The sequence below is a fragment of the Hibiscus syriacus genome, unplaced genomic scaffold, assembly GCF_006381635.1.
Source record: "Hibiscus syriacus cultivar Baekdansim isolate YM2019G1 unplaced genomic scaffold, ASM638163v2 tig00111402_pilon, whole genome shotgun sequence".
Taxonomy (NCBI): domain Eukaryota; kingdom Viridiplantae; phylum Streptophyta; class Magnoliopsida; order Malvales; family Malvaceae; genus Hibiscus; species Hibiscus syriacus.
In genome coordinates this window covers 3,415,068-3,430,775 of record NW_024063082.1, presented here as the reverse complement: position 1 = coordinate 3,430,775, position 15,708 = coordinate 3,415,068, and the positions used below count along the sequence as shown (strand labels likewise).

The following is a 15,708-nucleotide window of genomic DNA, read 5'->3' as shown; positions in this document are numbered from 1 at the left end:
AATTTGTGGCCACATTTAGATTTATGCGGTTAAGATACAGCTTATGGAAAACGCTATGTTATATTGATCATATATTTTTTACTCTCTATTTCAAATGATATGAATATATAATGTAGAAAAATAATCAAATAAAACACTAAATTAAGAAAATATCATATGCAAAAATTCCTTAACAAAGATTATCAACAAATCAAAATTCCTATAACAAAGATTATCAACTAAATTAAGAGTAATTCAATTTATTGAGAATCTATTACATGTTTCATTTTTTTTCTTAATTATTAAAATATTATTAAATACATTTTTCTTTTATTTTACTCCCTTGATCATAAATCAAATAATGTTTCGTTTTCTAAATATATATTAAGAATCCATTCAATGGTAAATTGAATTATTTTTCACTTTTGTAAAAGATGTTATTGCTTAATTCAATGACTTCAGATATTGCACTTCTATTACAGCCTCCCACCTCTTTATTCAATAACAAACAACATAAATTTTGAATTTCACAGATAAATAAGCCAAATGCTTAACCTATGTTCATAATAGCACAACTAACTAGTAAAGAACCCTAAATTAAAATGAAAATGAAAAGGGAAAACAACTAAATCTGAATTGCTCGAAGACCATGATCCAATCCAAACCAAAATTGCTACGCTCAATTATAGCATTTAAAGCATGAAATGAAGCAACCAGGAAACGACAGAGGATCAGACGGACTTGGATTGTATCTTAGAATTTAAGAGTGGATAGGGTAATAATCATCGTTCAGAACTGTTTTAAAACTGGATTTTAATCATTACCTCACAGCAAAAGAACTCATCGATGCAGGAAGTGCATATATAAAGTCAGCCACCACTTGCGTGATTCATCATGTTTAATTGAACCATGCATATGCAAAGACCTGAAAATCCGCCACTGGTGCGTCAAGAGTACAACCTAAACTCCTCCAATGAGACCCGGTGTAAGCTCCTTCATTGATTTGATGCAACAATACTCTTTCTGGTGCCCAGCATAGAAGTGTGTTGAGCCCTTCTCTGAGCACCTGTTTATAGACAATTAGATCATGAGAAAGAAAAATGTATTGATATAGGTTAACGTTCATTTATAACAAGTTTGCATGAGGTTCGGGTTGTTTGGTTATAAATGCTTTGCTTTCATTTTAGCTTTATTCTTCAATCTCATGCATCTACTAGGACCTGACATAAACAAGTGATTCAACAGGGGATGAATTCAACACGCTTACCCGATCAACTCAGAAGGGAGCCTCCAGTGATTCATCCCAAACTTCTGCACTTCCATTAGAGGCATCTTCAATGTCATCTTCCATTGAAAGCCTAATATATTCTCGATGTGCAAAACGGTCCCATTCTGTCAATGTAGGATTCTCACGCTCCTGGTTTGTTCCAAACATAAATGAGGATGTTATCCGAAAGTTGCAATTAAAAGTTTAAAAAAGCTGGAAGTGTCTGAGACAGTTACCTGACGAATGAGGAATGGATCGCGAGATTCAAAGGCCATGAATTTGTTAAGATTGAAAAGGATATTGAAAACACTTCCAGAAAGTTTAGAACCTTTCAGGTCACGCAGCATGACATAGCTCTCATTCTGCAAACAGTAAAAGTTTCAAAGGTCGAACATGTTAAAATGGTCCATCATCATTAGCAGTGTATATGAAAAGAACATTCAATGGAAACATAGCTCCTAAAAACCAAACCAGCATATGGTAAAAGGCTGGTCATGGTATAATTCTTAGAGCCTTAAATTGCACTAAATGGTATAATTATAAAGCAGCCATGAATAACCTGCTTCCAGAGGAAATTTAATAGACAAACTGATCTCTAGACAATTGAAAACCAATCTTTTTGAAATTACAAGAGGAACTTTTAATATACAAGGATTATGATTCATTCCAACAGACAGACATATACTAAGCAGCCAAGTAGATGAAAAGAGAGCAACGATAAAATGGCAAACCTCCGGTTTAATCATGTCAATTATCTGACATAAGATGTCCTCAAATAGTACAGGCTCCTGTGCCATGCATTCCATTCGGTGCAACTGCTCCTCGTAAAAGAATTGCATTTCATTACGAGTTAGAACTCCATTGCCATCCAAATCTATGCACTTGAACCTACAAATTTAAATGTCCCAATTACTAGCCAGTAATAGCATAATTCTTGCCCTGCGAAACTATGTTTGAGTATTCCTTAAGAGAGAACAAAGGCGTGAAAACGTGATTTAGAATTATACAACATCAGGAAAACCAGCCAAGAATTGAATTTACTCAGAAATTTGATCTTAACTTGATCATTAGGAACCTCCACCACCTCAAATTATTTTTCACCCTTTAGTAGCAGGGACAGAAAATATTAAGGCAAGTATTTCCAAAGCTACTAATGAATCTTTTGCATCCTTTATTAGCTTTTCTGACAGATCTTTCAAAATTTCTAGGTAAGAAATGCAAAAAAAAAAAAAAATCAAATTTTGGGGGCACTTTTTCAAACAAGTGAGTTCATATAAAATATAGGTGTGTTTACTTCAACACTAAAGAGACATGCTTTCAAAATGATACTTGGTGCATAAAATTCACTATAATACCCCCAAGTCTATAGAGAAAGAGCACAAATAATACCAATACTCAAGACTAGGCTCAGATGACTTGTCCTCCTCTGCAAGGATGAAGTAAACAAAATCTTCATAGCCCATCTTTCCTTCAACCTTACTTGTAAACTTTCTTGGAACCTACGATGATATGGAAGCATTACGTGAGTGAAAGTTCAAAATTCAGAAAAAATAATTAACAAATCAATGAAACAAAAAACATAAAAGAGAATAGTGAAACAGGCAAAGTTTAATTAAACAAAAAACTTATTTGTCCAGGTAGAACGTGACCAAGGAACAGAAATATCATCAGACTTAGACAAACCTGAGAGAATATTCTATCGACAATTCGGTAGGTAAGCGCATGGTTACCATATCTGATGAGGTTCTCTTTGTCAATCAAGAAATCATGATCTGTATCCAGCTCCCAAAACTTGCAGTAGATTACATAAAAATGTTCATACGAAAAGTACCTGCACATATGGTGATAATCGCTTTGAAAGATGAGGAGAAGATACATGTACCAAAAAGCAATTATATGACCTTACACATGAGCTTTTGGAATTTGAAAGAAAAATGAAAGCCAGTTTCATACTCTATGCATTCTAGGAGTTTCAGCCAAATCCTTACCTCAAAACTTTATTAATGTCCTCTTCCTCATCAGCATGTAGCATGGCATCAATCAAGTTCCCACGTTTCAACTCTCTAAGAGTGAGTCGACCATTCCCAGATCTATTTATGTAGTAATATATATTCTGTATATAACAGTTTCAGCTGGCCATGTGCAACAAAAGTAATATTAATATTTGGAAGAAATAGGGACAATAGACTATCAAACAACTGAAATACACAGAGATCGAGGTTTATGTTAGTGTTTAAGTAGTAAACAACATATAGAATGAGACCCTTACATTTTAACAGAGAGTATCAATATGCTGTAATGCAACAACTGATGTAATATATTTTAGTTTCCTTCAGTCGCACAATTATACACAATTTCCTATTTCAAACTGATTCATACAGTCATCAATTTGTCAACAATCAGTGATTCTAATATGATCATATGAAACATATATTTACTTCACATCAAACTAAAAAGATTGGTGTTATTATAAGAATTTCTTGATCAAATTCATCATCCTAAAAAATAGGAATTTAAGAAAATGGAAGCTAAGCCATTCAGACCAGGGACTAAAATGAGAGCTAAATCGCCAATCATTCTTAGTAAAGGCGGCCGACAAACTAAACAAGAATGTCAATCCTGTTTTCTATGCACCTTTTATTTCTGCTTGAGATATGTGCAAATTTCAGCACTTGCTAACCAAAGGATAAGTTTGTAGTCTTACCTTTTTTAATATGCTATCATGATTTTATCAATAACTTTTAACATAGCATTCTACATTATCAAACATATTAGGTACAAAACTACTTCATCAGAGAAACATAATTAACAGTATTCACAGAAATTCACGTGAAAATAGATGCATTTACAGGATAGTGGTTCCAGCATTTAATGAAGGAATCAATCTGGGAACAACTCGATACACAGTAAAATTCCTTAGATATTGTAAAAGGAGGAGTTTATGAAGAGTAAAAAGATCATAGCATCCAAAGTATCCAACTGCAATGAGAGAAAACAGTCAAAAGGAATCAAACGGATGAAAAACAAACCATATCTGTCCTGAAACTCAGGTGTACTCTGTAAGAATTCCAACCCTGGATGAGTTGCCAATAGTTCTTGGAGTAGAGGTTTGAAGTCCTCCTGACAGATTGAAAAAGCATAGAAGAAGTTAACTTTGAACAAGGACAATTAGAGAATGACCAATATTGCAGTTGATTTTAAACTGCGTCAAAACTGTATAAAGACCTGAGCAAGGTATTTGAGATCTGGTTTCTTTAGTATGTCATAAACTTGGGTTGCTATATCCTTTGCCAACATGTTTCCATTGACCCAATAATCCACAAACGCATCTCTGCAAACAGATTAAAGTAAAAATCAGAAAAAAAGGCTACTATCTAAACTGAACTAAATCAGATCACAGCTGCAAAGCAACTACAATGAGAAACAGTAACAGATTAGGAGCCAGATTCTAAATTAGCAATTTAAAGTTATAACACATTGTTCTCCAAAAAGGCCCAGTACAGTTGAGCATTTCACCACAGAAAAAGGAATCCAAACATAAAACTCTCAATTTTTTTTCTCTAACAGTTTCAAAGAATGTGATGGATCTAAGATGCAAATATAAAAGTTCACTTCCATGAACAAGGAAGCCTACCTTGTAACCAAACCAGTGCCATCAACATCAATTTTTTTGAAAATTGATGTGGAGAAAAATGAAGGCAGCTTGCATACTTCCTTGGTCACAAGTTTGAATTCTGAAAATTTTAGAAAGTAAAACATGAATATCAAATGAGTTACAGAAATATCAGACAAAGCGAATTACGCATGTTTCTTACCTCGCAGCTGCAGTCCATCTGGGTGGCCAGCAAAGAACAGACTGATTTGAGACATATATTGTTCTTTTAGATCATTCAGAGGTTGACAACCGTTTTTAAAGTAAAACTGGAGGCAATTTCAAGTACCAACTTGATAAGTTATCGTAACTTCAGGATAGAAATGAAAATACAGGACATAAAACACAAGCAAGGACAGCAACGGTGAAAGAAAAAAATCATCAATTATAGAAGTCCAAACCTGAGGTATAAATTCTTTCAAAGGTTCGCTAACTACTTTCAGCGGGGAACCCAAGTTTGAAGGACCAGGCCTTTGTTTTGTTATACGAGGGGAACCTGATGTACTTCTTGGTGAAAGGGGAGGACCACTGCCAGCAGGAAACATGGAAGGTAAAGAATGGCTTGAGGGAGACCCTCCACTGGAAGCATTTCCAGGAACATTCAAGGGATTACCCGCCTTTGCATCATTAACCAATGATGTCACCTAGCAAAGCAGCAAGAAGTAAACAACAGCGCACACGTAGGCTTAGAGGACTATTTAATAAATTACACGAATTCCATATTCTCTGTTTCAAAATACCATATTTAAAACCAAAACATTGCTTAATCATCAAAGATTAGACAATAGCAATTAATGGATATTGTTAAGATGATAAAGGCTCCAACTTAAAATCGACTTGCAGAGCAATCTAAACTCAACCAATGTGGGATAAGACTAAATAACAAAGACCGCAGGAAAATTAACAACCGGATATCACCATATTCTTTCTGCATTGATTTAATCCATTAAAATATCTTAGTAATGTGGAATTCAGATACATATTCGCATAATGAACCAATTAAAACATGTAACAGGCTCAAAATAATGCTTCAAAACATCATAAGAAATATTCTTTTAATAAAAATAAATAAATAAATTTTACCATTATATAACCTATCAATGTTAAGGCAATACCAATAAATCATTTTCAATTCAAGTATCAAAACAAAAATAATTCAATTCATCATAAGAAATATCTTAGTAATGCGGAATTCAGATACATGTCGCATAACAAACTAATGAAAACATGTAACAGGCTCAGAATAATGCATCAAATCATCATAACAATTATTTTTTAACAAAAATAAATAAATCCTAGCAATGGTCTAGCAAGTACAATGTTAAGGCAATAACAATCAATCATTTTCAATTCAAGTATCAAAACAAAATAATTCAAATCAAGCACAAAGAAGATCCAAAATTAGAAAACAAAGAGTATACCAGCTTGTTAGCATCGGGAAGCGAAAGCCAGTGCTCGAAAAGCTTTTGAGTGAATTCAGGATAGGATTTGAGAGTGAAAGGAGACATCTCCTGGAGATGCAATAGCTCCACTTCCAAACAAGCTAAATCGCCGACAACAACTGCCTCCATTTTCTTTTCTTTGCATAACCAAAACACAGCTCAACCAAAGTTTTCCGCGCAGATCGAATGAAAATCAGCTTCCAAAAATTAATTCCTTTGAAAACACAGCAGATTTAAGCTTAGGAAATTAGCTTTAGTAATTAATAAGAAAAATAAGAATTTAGAAACTTCAGTTTGGAGCTGAGAAAGGGTTGGATACCCTAGATCTTCATCAAAGAACATGCTACACAATAATATTTCTTATTTTTCGTTTTTTCCCCTTGGATGTTAGCGATTGAGTGATTGGGGGGAGAGAAAACGAAAGAAAATGAGATTTAAATTTGTTTTCAAACAAAAAGTTTATTTTGAGAGAAATAGACAAAAATCGATGCGATTCAAGAGGGAGATTAGCTAAGAAATTGCAGAGATTTGAGTAACATTTAGGAGGAAATAAATAAATTGATAAACGAAATATTAATTTTCTCGATAAATTAAAAAAGAGAAATTACAATTTTCCCCTTCGTCACGTGTCAGGATTACATTTACTATTAGATATGTTATTTATACCACTTCTTTATATATTTTATGGAACTTAATTTACTGGTTTTAGTATTTTAAATAAAAATATATTTAGACAGGTAAATAAAGTCAGGATGTCGAAATATTTCTTCCATAGGACCATAGCCCAGAAAGTCAAATCCTTGTATTATGTTCACGAGACCGGATCTTAAAATACGCTGGATAATTTACAATTAGTTTGATACAGGGTTCATCGATATGGGGGGTTTCGGGTCTAAAGTTCACTTGAAAACGTAGAACTCTTTCTCAACGGTTGAATAGGTGTATTTGCAATACTGAGTGATATGATTATTTTGAAAATTCAGAAGTCTTTTATCTCCAAAAATTGGGTTCAGATAATCGATCTATTCTTCTTAAGTTTGGGGACCAGTATGAGACTTCTCATAATCGATCTTTTCGATACATTGATGCTTGGAGTGATCATCCGGATTTCCCAAATTTACTGATGCATTCTTGGAGAAATGATAGAGACATTTACGATAATATACTTGACTTCCAACAGTTGAATAGGTGTATTTGCAATACTGAGTGGTATGATTATTTTGAAAATCCAGAAGTCTTTCATCTCTAAAAATTGGATTCGGATCATCGATCCATTCTCCTTAAGTTTGGGGACCAACAGGAGACTTCTCATAATCGACCTTTTCGATACATTGATGCTTGGAGTGATCATCCGGATTTCCCAAATTTATTGATGCATTCTTGGAGAAATGATAGAGACATTTACGAGAATATACTTGACTTCCAAGCTAAAAGTACCAAGTGGAATAAGGAGGTGTTTGGGCATATTGGGAGGCGTAAGAATTTGTTGCTTGCTAGAATCCATGAAATTGAAAAAGTGGTGGATAATTCGAATGAACCTTTTTTATTATAACTAGAGATGAAGCTTAAAAAGGAGTTGAACATAGTTCTCGCTCAAGAAGAGAGCTTGTGGAACCAAAAAGCTCGAAATACTTGGATCGCGAATGAGGATAGAAATACCTCATTTTTTCACGCGTCTACTATTAATCGCCGGAAGCCCAACACAATTAGTATGTTGAAGTTGCTTGATGGTTCTTGGTGTAGTGATCATGTGCACCTCAAAGCTCATGCAGTTACTTTTTTCCAAAATATATTTATGAGCGAGCGAAGGGTGTTTAATACTGAAATTGGGAGGTGCAATTTCTTTCGTTATGGGGATGATACTCTTCGGCCATTGTTGCGTGATATTTCATTGGACGAGGTTAGAAGTGTTATCTTTAGTATGACTCCTTTAAAAGCCCCGGGCGCGGATGACATCCATGCAAAGTTTTTTCAAAAAAATTGGAACACGATTAGTGAGTCGGTTTTTCAATTTATCAATCGTTTTTTTTAATGATGGCTATCTAGCCGATTGAGTGAATCAGACTCTATTGGTGTTGATCCCGAAGGTTAATAATCTCGTCTCAATTACTCAGTTCAGGCCTATTAGTATGTGTAATGTTCTTTATAAGACTATCACTAAACTGATTGTATGTCGTTTTAAACCGTTTTTTCCTAAATGGGTGGAAGAAAATCAAGCTAGTTTTGTTCCAGGCCGCCAGATTACAGAAAACATTATTCTTGCCCAGGAGGTTATTCATTCGATGACAAAAAAGACGGGTAGAATAGGATGGATGGAAATCAAGGTGGATTTAGAGAAGGCTTATGATCGCCTGGAATGAAACTATATCGAGAGCACTCTTCATGCAGTTGGCCTACCGGAGTTACGCACTTCTCATATCATGTGTTGTGTTAGATTCGTGTCGACAAAGATTCTCTAGAATGGGGATCTTACGGATTCCTTTAAGCCTACGAGAGGTATTCGACAAGGTGATCCGTTATCGCCTTATTTATTTGTCTTATGTATGGAGAGACTATCTCAAGTTATAAAGGCGAAAGTAGTTTCGGAAGACTGGAAGGAGATTCATCTCTCAAATGAGGGCCCTGGGTATCCCATCTCTTTTTCGCAGACGATTTAGTGTTGTTTGCTAAAGCGTCGATGGATCAAGTTTCGATGATCAAGGGTTTTCTGGATAGGTTTTGTGATGAATCAGAACATCGCATTAGCTCAGCTAAAACTCATATTTTCTTTTCAAGTAATTGTCCAGTAAGCACTCGACATGCTGTTTCTCAAAGGTTCGGTTTTGAGGAGGTAAAGGATCTTGGCAAGTATATGGGTGTCCCGTTACTCCATAATAAAGTCACTAACTTATCTCATTGATAGATTGACTCAGCGCCTTTCAGGTTGGGTGGCGAAGTGTCTTACCTTAGCAGGTCGTATAATACTTGCTAAGGCTACTCTTCAGGCTATCCCGGTCTATGTGATGCAATCAACTTGGCTACCGAAAGGTTTGTGTGTTAAAATGAAAAAAATTATTAGAAGATTTGTTTGGGGCTCGAATAATGGTGGTATTGGTATTCCTCTGGTTAAATGGGAATCTATGCAACAACCAATAAAATTTGGAGGTGTGGGTATTCAGAACCTACATAATCAAAGCAAGGCCTTCTTGATGAAGGTGGGTTTTCAATTGATATCAAATCCGGAGAAACTTTGGGTTCGTACTATTCGTGGGAAGTATAAATGGGACAGTCTTGTTCCTATCTCATTAAGTCATGCTAATGGCTCCCGTTTGTGGAAAGGACTAAGATACATTTGGAGTGAGTTGTACGATAATATAGCTTGGAACATACGGGATGGAAGAGATACAAATTTTTGGTATGAACATTGGCTTGATACTGAAAATCGTCTTGTATTATCCTATAAAGGAGTAGGTACACCAAGACCCACCTCGGTTTGTGATATGGTTCTCCCTTCAGGTTCATGGAATTAGGGTAAGCTTTCTCCATTACTCCCTGAACATGTACTCCAAAGAATTGCTGTTGTCCAACCACCTCAAGATTACTTGGGTCCTGATACACCCGGGTGGAGATGGGAGCCTAATAGGAATTTCATGACAAAGTCAACTTATAATGATATCATATGCCTTGACAATAGTAATGAGCATTCTCTATGGAATTTGATTTGGAAGCTAGGAGTCCTACAAAGAATCCGTGTTTTTCTTTGGTTATTATTCCATGATCGACTTCTTACTAATGCAGAACGATCTCGTCGGCACCTTTCTAGCCTAGTGGATTGTAAGATTTGTGGGGCTGTTATGGAGGATGATGATCATATTATGTGTCATTGCAGTATGGCTAGGAATATGTGGGTAAGGGTTATCAAAATTGAGAAGCTTAATGAGTTCTTGGCTATTCCTTACAAGATTTGGATTGAACGTAACTTAAGGGATATTGAAGTGTATGCGCGAATAAATGATAATTGGGATATTCGCTTCTCTGTTTACTGTTGGCACCTTTGGAAACGAAGATGTAGTATTCTCTTTGATCCTAATTATATTGAAAGAGAGGAGTTCATTTATCGTTGTGATCGCTTTGTTGATGAAGTTGTAACTGCTAATGTTAGCACCAAAAATTCTAGTCCATCAATATCTAGAAGTATCTTGTCTTGGACTCGACCTCCCACCGGTTGGATTAAGGGAAACTCGGATGGGGTTGTTAGAACGTGTGACAATATGGCGGCTGCATGAGGTATTCTGCGCAACTCTGAGGGAGAATGGATTTTTGGTTTCACGCGTAGTCTAGGACGGTGTTCGATTCTTACCGCTGAGCTGTGGGGTGTGCATGATCTCTTGTTGCATGCTTGGAGACTAGGAATCCGACAAATTGAACTGGAAATCGATAATCTAGAGGTTATGAAGATCTATAATTTTTCATCGGATGCGCTTGTGGGGAGTGCTCTGGTCACTAAAATCCATGAACTGCTCGAACTTGAGTGGATCACAAATGTATCACATATATGTCGTCAGCAGAATATAGTTGCAAATAGGTTGGCTGTGTTGAGTCGAGGAGCCCCCATTGTTGCTACTATTTTCTTAGAGCCACCATTGGAGTTATATTCCACGTTGCTGCGAGATCTTCAAACCTCTAGCTAATTCTTTTCTAAATGTTGTATAAAAAAATACGATATAATTATAGTCTATCCAATAAATATTAAAAATATGTTTGTATTTATACGAAATTTTAGTCTAATAAAAGTAAAAATATTGTATTTTTAAAATGATCGTAGCATGAATTTAATTTCAGTTGTATTATGCTCATATGTCTGATACGAAAATATCACAAATATATTTTAAAAAACCTTCCTGAGGCCCTCAAACAAGGCAATGTAATTCACATCAAATATTAAATAAATTCATTATACTATTACGATCCATTCAAGACATCCTAACTTAACTAAGACCTAAAACCTAAAACCTAAAACCTCATCCCACTCCAAAAATCCAAATATGTGAAAAGGTTTTAAGAAATAAAATTAAATATACTCGCGTCAGACAAATAAAAGCTCAATCTAATTCCGGATTAAATCTAAAAGCAGTGTACAAAAAGCAAAAATCAGTACAAGCTAATGGAAGAGATTCAATTAAAACAGAAGGGCATTGGAAAAACTCTTAAGCCAAAAGTATTGGCTATCAAAATCCATAGAAACCAAGCCTTCTAACTCCATGGTTTCCTTTCTCTGAAAACTTCCCACTCCGTCATCTTCTGATGCAACTTGTTAGCTTTTTGTTTCATTCCAGCATTGGATATACCGTTGATTATAGTCGAATACTCGTCTGGTTTAATACGAGTTGAGACCATCATTTCCAGCACTTGTATCGCCAAATCCACCTTATCGATTCTACACAATTCAAGTATTACCATTTTATAACCACTGATTCCAACCCTGTGTTTCAGTTCTGCCATCACCTTCAGTATCCCTACAGCACCCTCTACTTGATTCGACCTGCAAAATCCCCAAAGCAAGCAACGATGAGTTATGTCATCGGGACTGATCCCTTCTTCTAACATCCGATCATATAATCTCATTGCTTTCTCCATATCGCCGGTTCTAGTAAATCCGTCAATCACAGTGTTATAAGATATCAAACCAGGGGAACAGCTGCTCCCGCTCAAAATTTGAAGTAACTGAAGAGCCTCTTCTGCCATTCCTTCTTTAGAAAGAGCACCAAGCAGTGTATTATAAGTAACAATGTCCGGGGAACAGTTTTGAGAAACCATTTGATCAAAGAAGGTGATGGCACGGTCCAAAAGTCCAAATTTACACAAACCATTGATCAACATATTGTAAGTAACAACAGTCGGATGATGCGAAGTTTCCTTCATGATTGCAAGTATCTCATCAACTTCATCCCAACACCCGTGATTACAGAGAGAGTGGATAAGGGTATTGTATGTTACAGCATTGAACTCCAGGCCATGAGATATAATGTTGTAAATGACTAAAGCAGCGTCATCGTACTTCCCCTGCTTACAAGTTAAATTAACAAGTGAATTGTAGGTCACAATGTCGGGATAACATCCTTCAATCGCCATATCATGTAATACTTCCATTGCCCGAGCAGTTCCACAATGCTTGCAGACTAGCTCAATGAGAATTGTGTAGGTGATTAGATATGGAGGGCAACCCTTTCTCAACTGATCCTTCCAAAACCCGACCGCCTGATCGAAAATCCCATTATCAAACATGCAGCGGATTATTGTATTGTATGTAATCACATCTGGAGGGCAACCACTTAAGCTCATGTTTTCCAAAAGGTCAATAGCAGATCGTATCCGTCCTCTCTTACAAAGACCACGAACCATCATGTTATATGTAATATTATCAGGGATCCCACCAGACATTATCATAATCTGAAGAACTTTTTCGGCTTTATCAAGCTCATTTACTTTTACAAATCCCCTTATTAAGTTTATGCAAGAAGGGAAATGGGGAATTTGATTCTGACGCGCCATAATTTCTATCAGCCGTGTCGCATCATTTAGTTTCCCGATGCTGCAGAACTTTTCAAGAATATCATTGTTCATTTCCTCGTCATTTCTAACAAAAGGTCCATCTAAGGCAGATGTCAAGGGATTCATAAGCTTTTTCGAATTTATTTGCTCTTTGAATTTTCTCTTAGCACTCACATTCGAATCTTCCGAGCTCAGACATTCATCTTGATCAAATTCATCTGTGTCAATACAAACACTTCTCTGCAGTCCTCTGCACACTAAAGATACTGCCTCTCTTTCAGAACCATTATCGACCTTCCATGGCAGGCAAGCGAGAATTCTATGACTACATTGGTTCGAACAAGTTAAACGAGAAGTAGATACTTTTACTATTGAGCAGTTCATGGAGCTACAACCCGAACCAGGTTGTGTCGAACCCCACTGCACGCCATGAAAACGGAAAATCTCAGCTGGCGAGTTGTGAAGGACAATTGTGAATCCCATTTTCTGATCACTTAATTAAAGACGATATGTTGAAAAAAACACTGCACTTATGACTTAAAGAACTCAACTACGAGCAATTCGCCGCACAAACAAACAAATCCTTAATCTCCAAATCTCATGATTTTAGGCTAAACTTTAAATGCCTGGCAAGTAATTTTCACACTTGCTCAGCTCGTCAAATAGAGAACAAACATCAAACCTGCAACAGTAGAAGCAAGCAACATCAAAACCATAACTCCTATACCAAAAGAGAAAACCCCATGAATTGCATGGTAGATACATATATGAACAATAAGAATTAGCAAATCATGAATAGATAATGCAAAACCCTACACTGTCATGTCCTAAAGCTAAAACAGCTAAAGCCTGCTGCCAAAAAATGGCAATGGAAAACGAAGTCCCTAGGTTCCAAGTCTCAAATTATCCATTTAGGGCATCTAAGCTAAGGAACAAAAGAAACCAGAATGTTTACTTTGTTCAAAGTACAGAATACACAATGAAGCGAAGAAGACGGCTTATTAAAGCACTCCATCAAGAACCCAATTCACATAATTCAAAAACCAGAAACCATTTGCATTAGATAAATTCGCATAAGAGAAACTAATCCCAAGAGCTTCAAATTCAACAACTCATTTCCTGTAATTCAAGCCATTCACCATTTCACCTTCATAGCATCCAAACCAACGAAAGAAAGAACAAAGAGCCTTACCAGAATACTAATTCAAAGCCTTAACTTGAACTAGGAATTGACCAAAAAGGAGTTAATCTTCGGTGACGTTTTCTAGGACATGGAAAGGGCAAAGGTTTCACGATTGTTTAGTACTGCTGATGAGATTGGAGGAGTCACGTCAATTAACTAGGGTTCGGTTAGCATCGAAATTACGTTTAAGCACCTCTAGACCGTTTAAGATAACAAAAGAGCATCAATCAAACGATAAATGTTTATGAGTATTTATTATCAAATAATTTATTTTTTAAATATTATATTAATTTTTATCTATTTAATTAAAATTATTATTTTTTTGGTAAATAAAATATTATTAATTTGAATATAAATAGGTCACTGTTTTCTAGAATTTACAATTTATTTATTTAATATTATTATGAACATGTTACTTTATCACTAAAGTTGAAACATACTTCTAATATGATTGATATAATAATAATTTTAATCTTAAAAATTTATATATTATATCAATTTAGTTTCACTTAAAATAATTTAATAAATTTGATCTTTTATATTTAAAAATTCTATCAATTTTTTTTAGTATTGTCAAACAAAGTACAATAAAATCAAAGCAACAATTAGACAAATGCATTCCACAACAAGAAGAAATTATTATTAAACTATTATTATATAGAATAATCATATAATATTTTTCAGAAAAAATAAACAATTTAAGAAAAATATAGATTCAATTAATAAAAATAAATACAAAAAATAAAAATTTATTAAATTATATCAAAATTAAAATTAAATCAATAATATATATAAATTTTAAAAACTAAAGTTATAATTATACTAAATTATATAACTATTTTATTTAATATTTAACAATATTATATTAAATAGAAGCCGCTAGTCTTAGTAAACAGTGAATATCCAAAATTATAATAAGAGTTTACAACTATTATCGTAAACAAAATACATAATTTAAAATTTTTCATATAACATTGAAACTAACCATTTTCGATCATATAAGGACATACATGGAAAATGTAAAAAACCCAACAAAAAAAAAACTAGAACAAAAACATATACAAACAAATCTGACTGCATCGGCAAATAAACCACAAGAGGGGATTAAGAGACCACCAAACACTGCAAATCAAAACCGAGTGTCTTGAGAAGCTATACACGATTGCAAAATCGCATATATAAATTCAATTTGAGGGTTCAAAGCATAAAAGTTCAATTGGATTACAAACAAACACTATCTTAATCAGTCGTAACATCGTCTAATCCAATCTCGAGAGTAAAAAACGACCAAACGACCGAAAAAGAAGACAAAAAATATACCACAAAGACAGAGAAAAACGTATCATAAAGATATAGATAAACATATCACAAAGACAAAATTATTTTTATTGAAAAACTAAAAATTAAAAAAGAAAGAAAGAGAACCAACGATCGACAACCAACATAAAAATCAATGTTATCCTCGGTTAAACAAAATCAAATAAGAAAGATCGATCTAATCTATATAAAAAAAGTATAAACTCTTTTTTAAAAAAAAGCAACCAAGGGGCAGGGGGAGAACGGCTAGGTTCTTGTAGATTCTTGAAAATACTTTTAACAAGATTATATTAAATTATACAAATATTTCATCTGAATTATACTATATTATAATTAT

At 34.7% G+C, this 15,708-nt stretch overlaps 1 protein-coding gene and 1 pseudogene across 1 annotated transcript; both read right to left on the bottom strand.

Annotated features, from left to right (window-relative positions):
• Positions 1-481: 481 nt before the first annotated feature.
• On the bottom strand, positions 482-6,860 carry LOC120162532 (annotated as a pseudogene).
• Positions 6,861-11,554: 4,694 nt separating this feature from the next.
• On the bottom strand, positions 11,555-14,172 carry LOC120162445 (pentatricopeptide repeat-containing protein At1g08610-like). The gene is made up of 3 exons (XM_039172595.1): positions 14,064-14,172; positions 13,406-13,553; positions 11,555-13,362 (listed from the first exon to the last, which is right to left on the bottom strand). The coding sequence occupies exon 3, from the start codon at positions 13,352-13,354 to the stop codon at positions 11,573-11,575; it is 1,782 nt and encodes a 593-aa protein (XP_039028526.1). The 5' UTR covers positions 13,355-13,362; positions 13,406-13,553; positions 14,064-14,172; the 3' UTR covers positions 11,555-11,572.
• Positions 14,173-15,708: the final 1,536 nt, after the last annotated feature.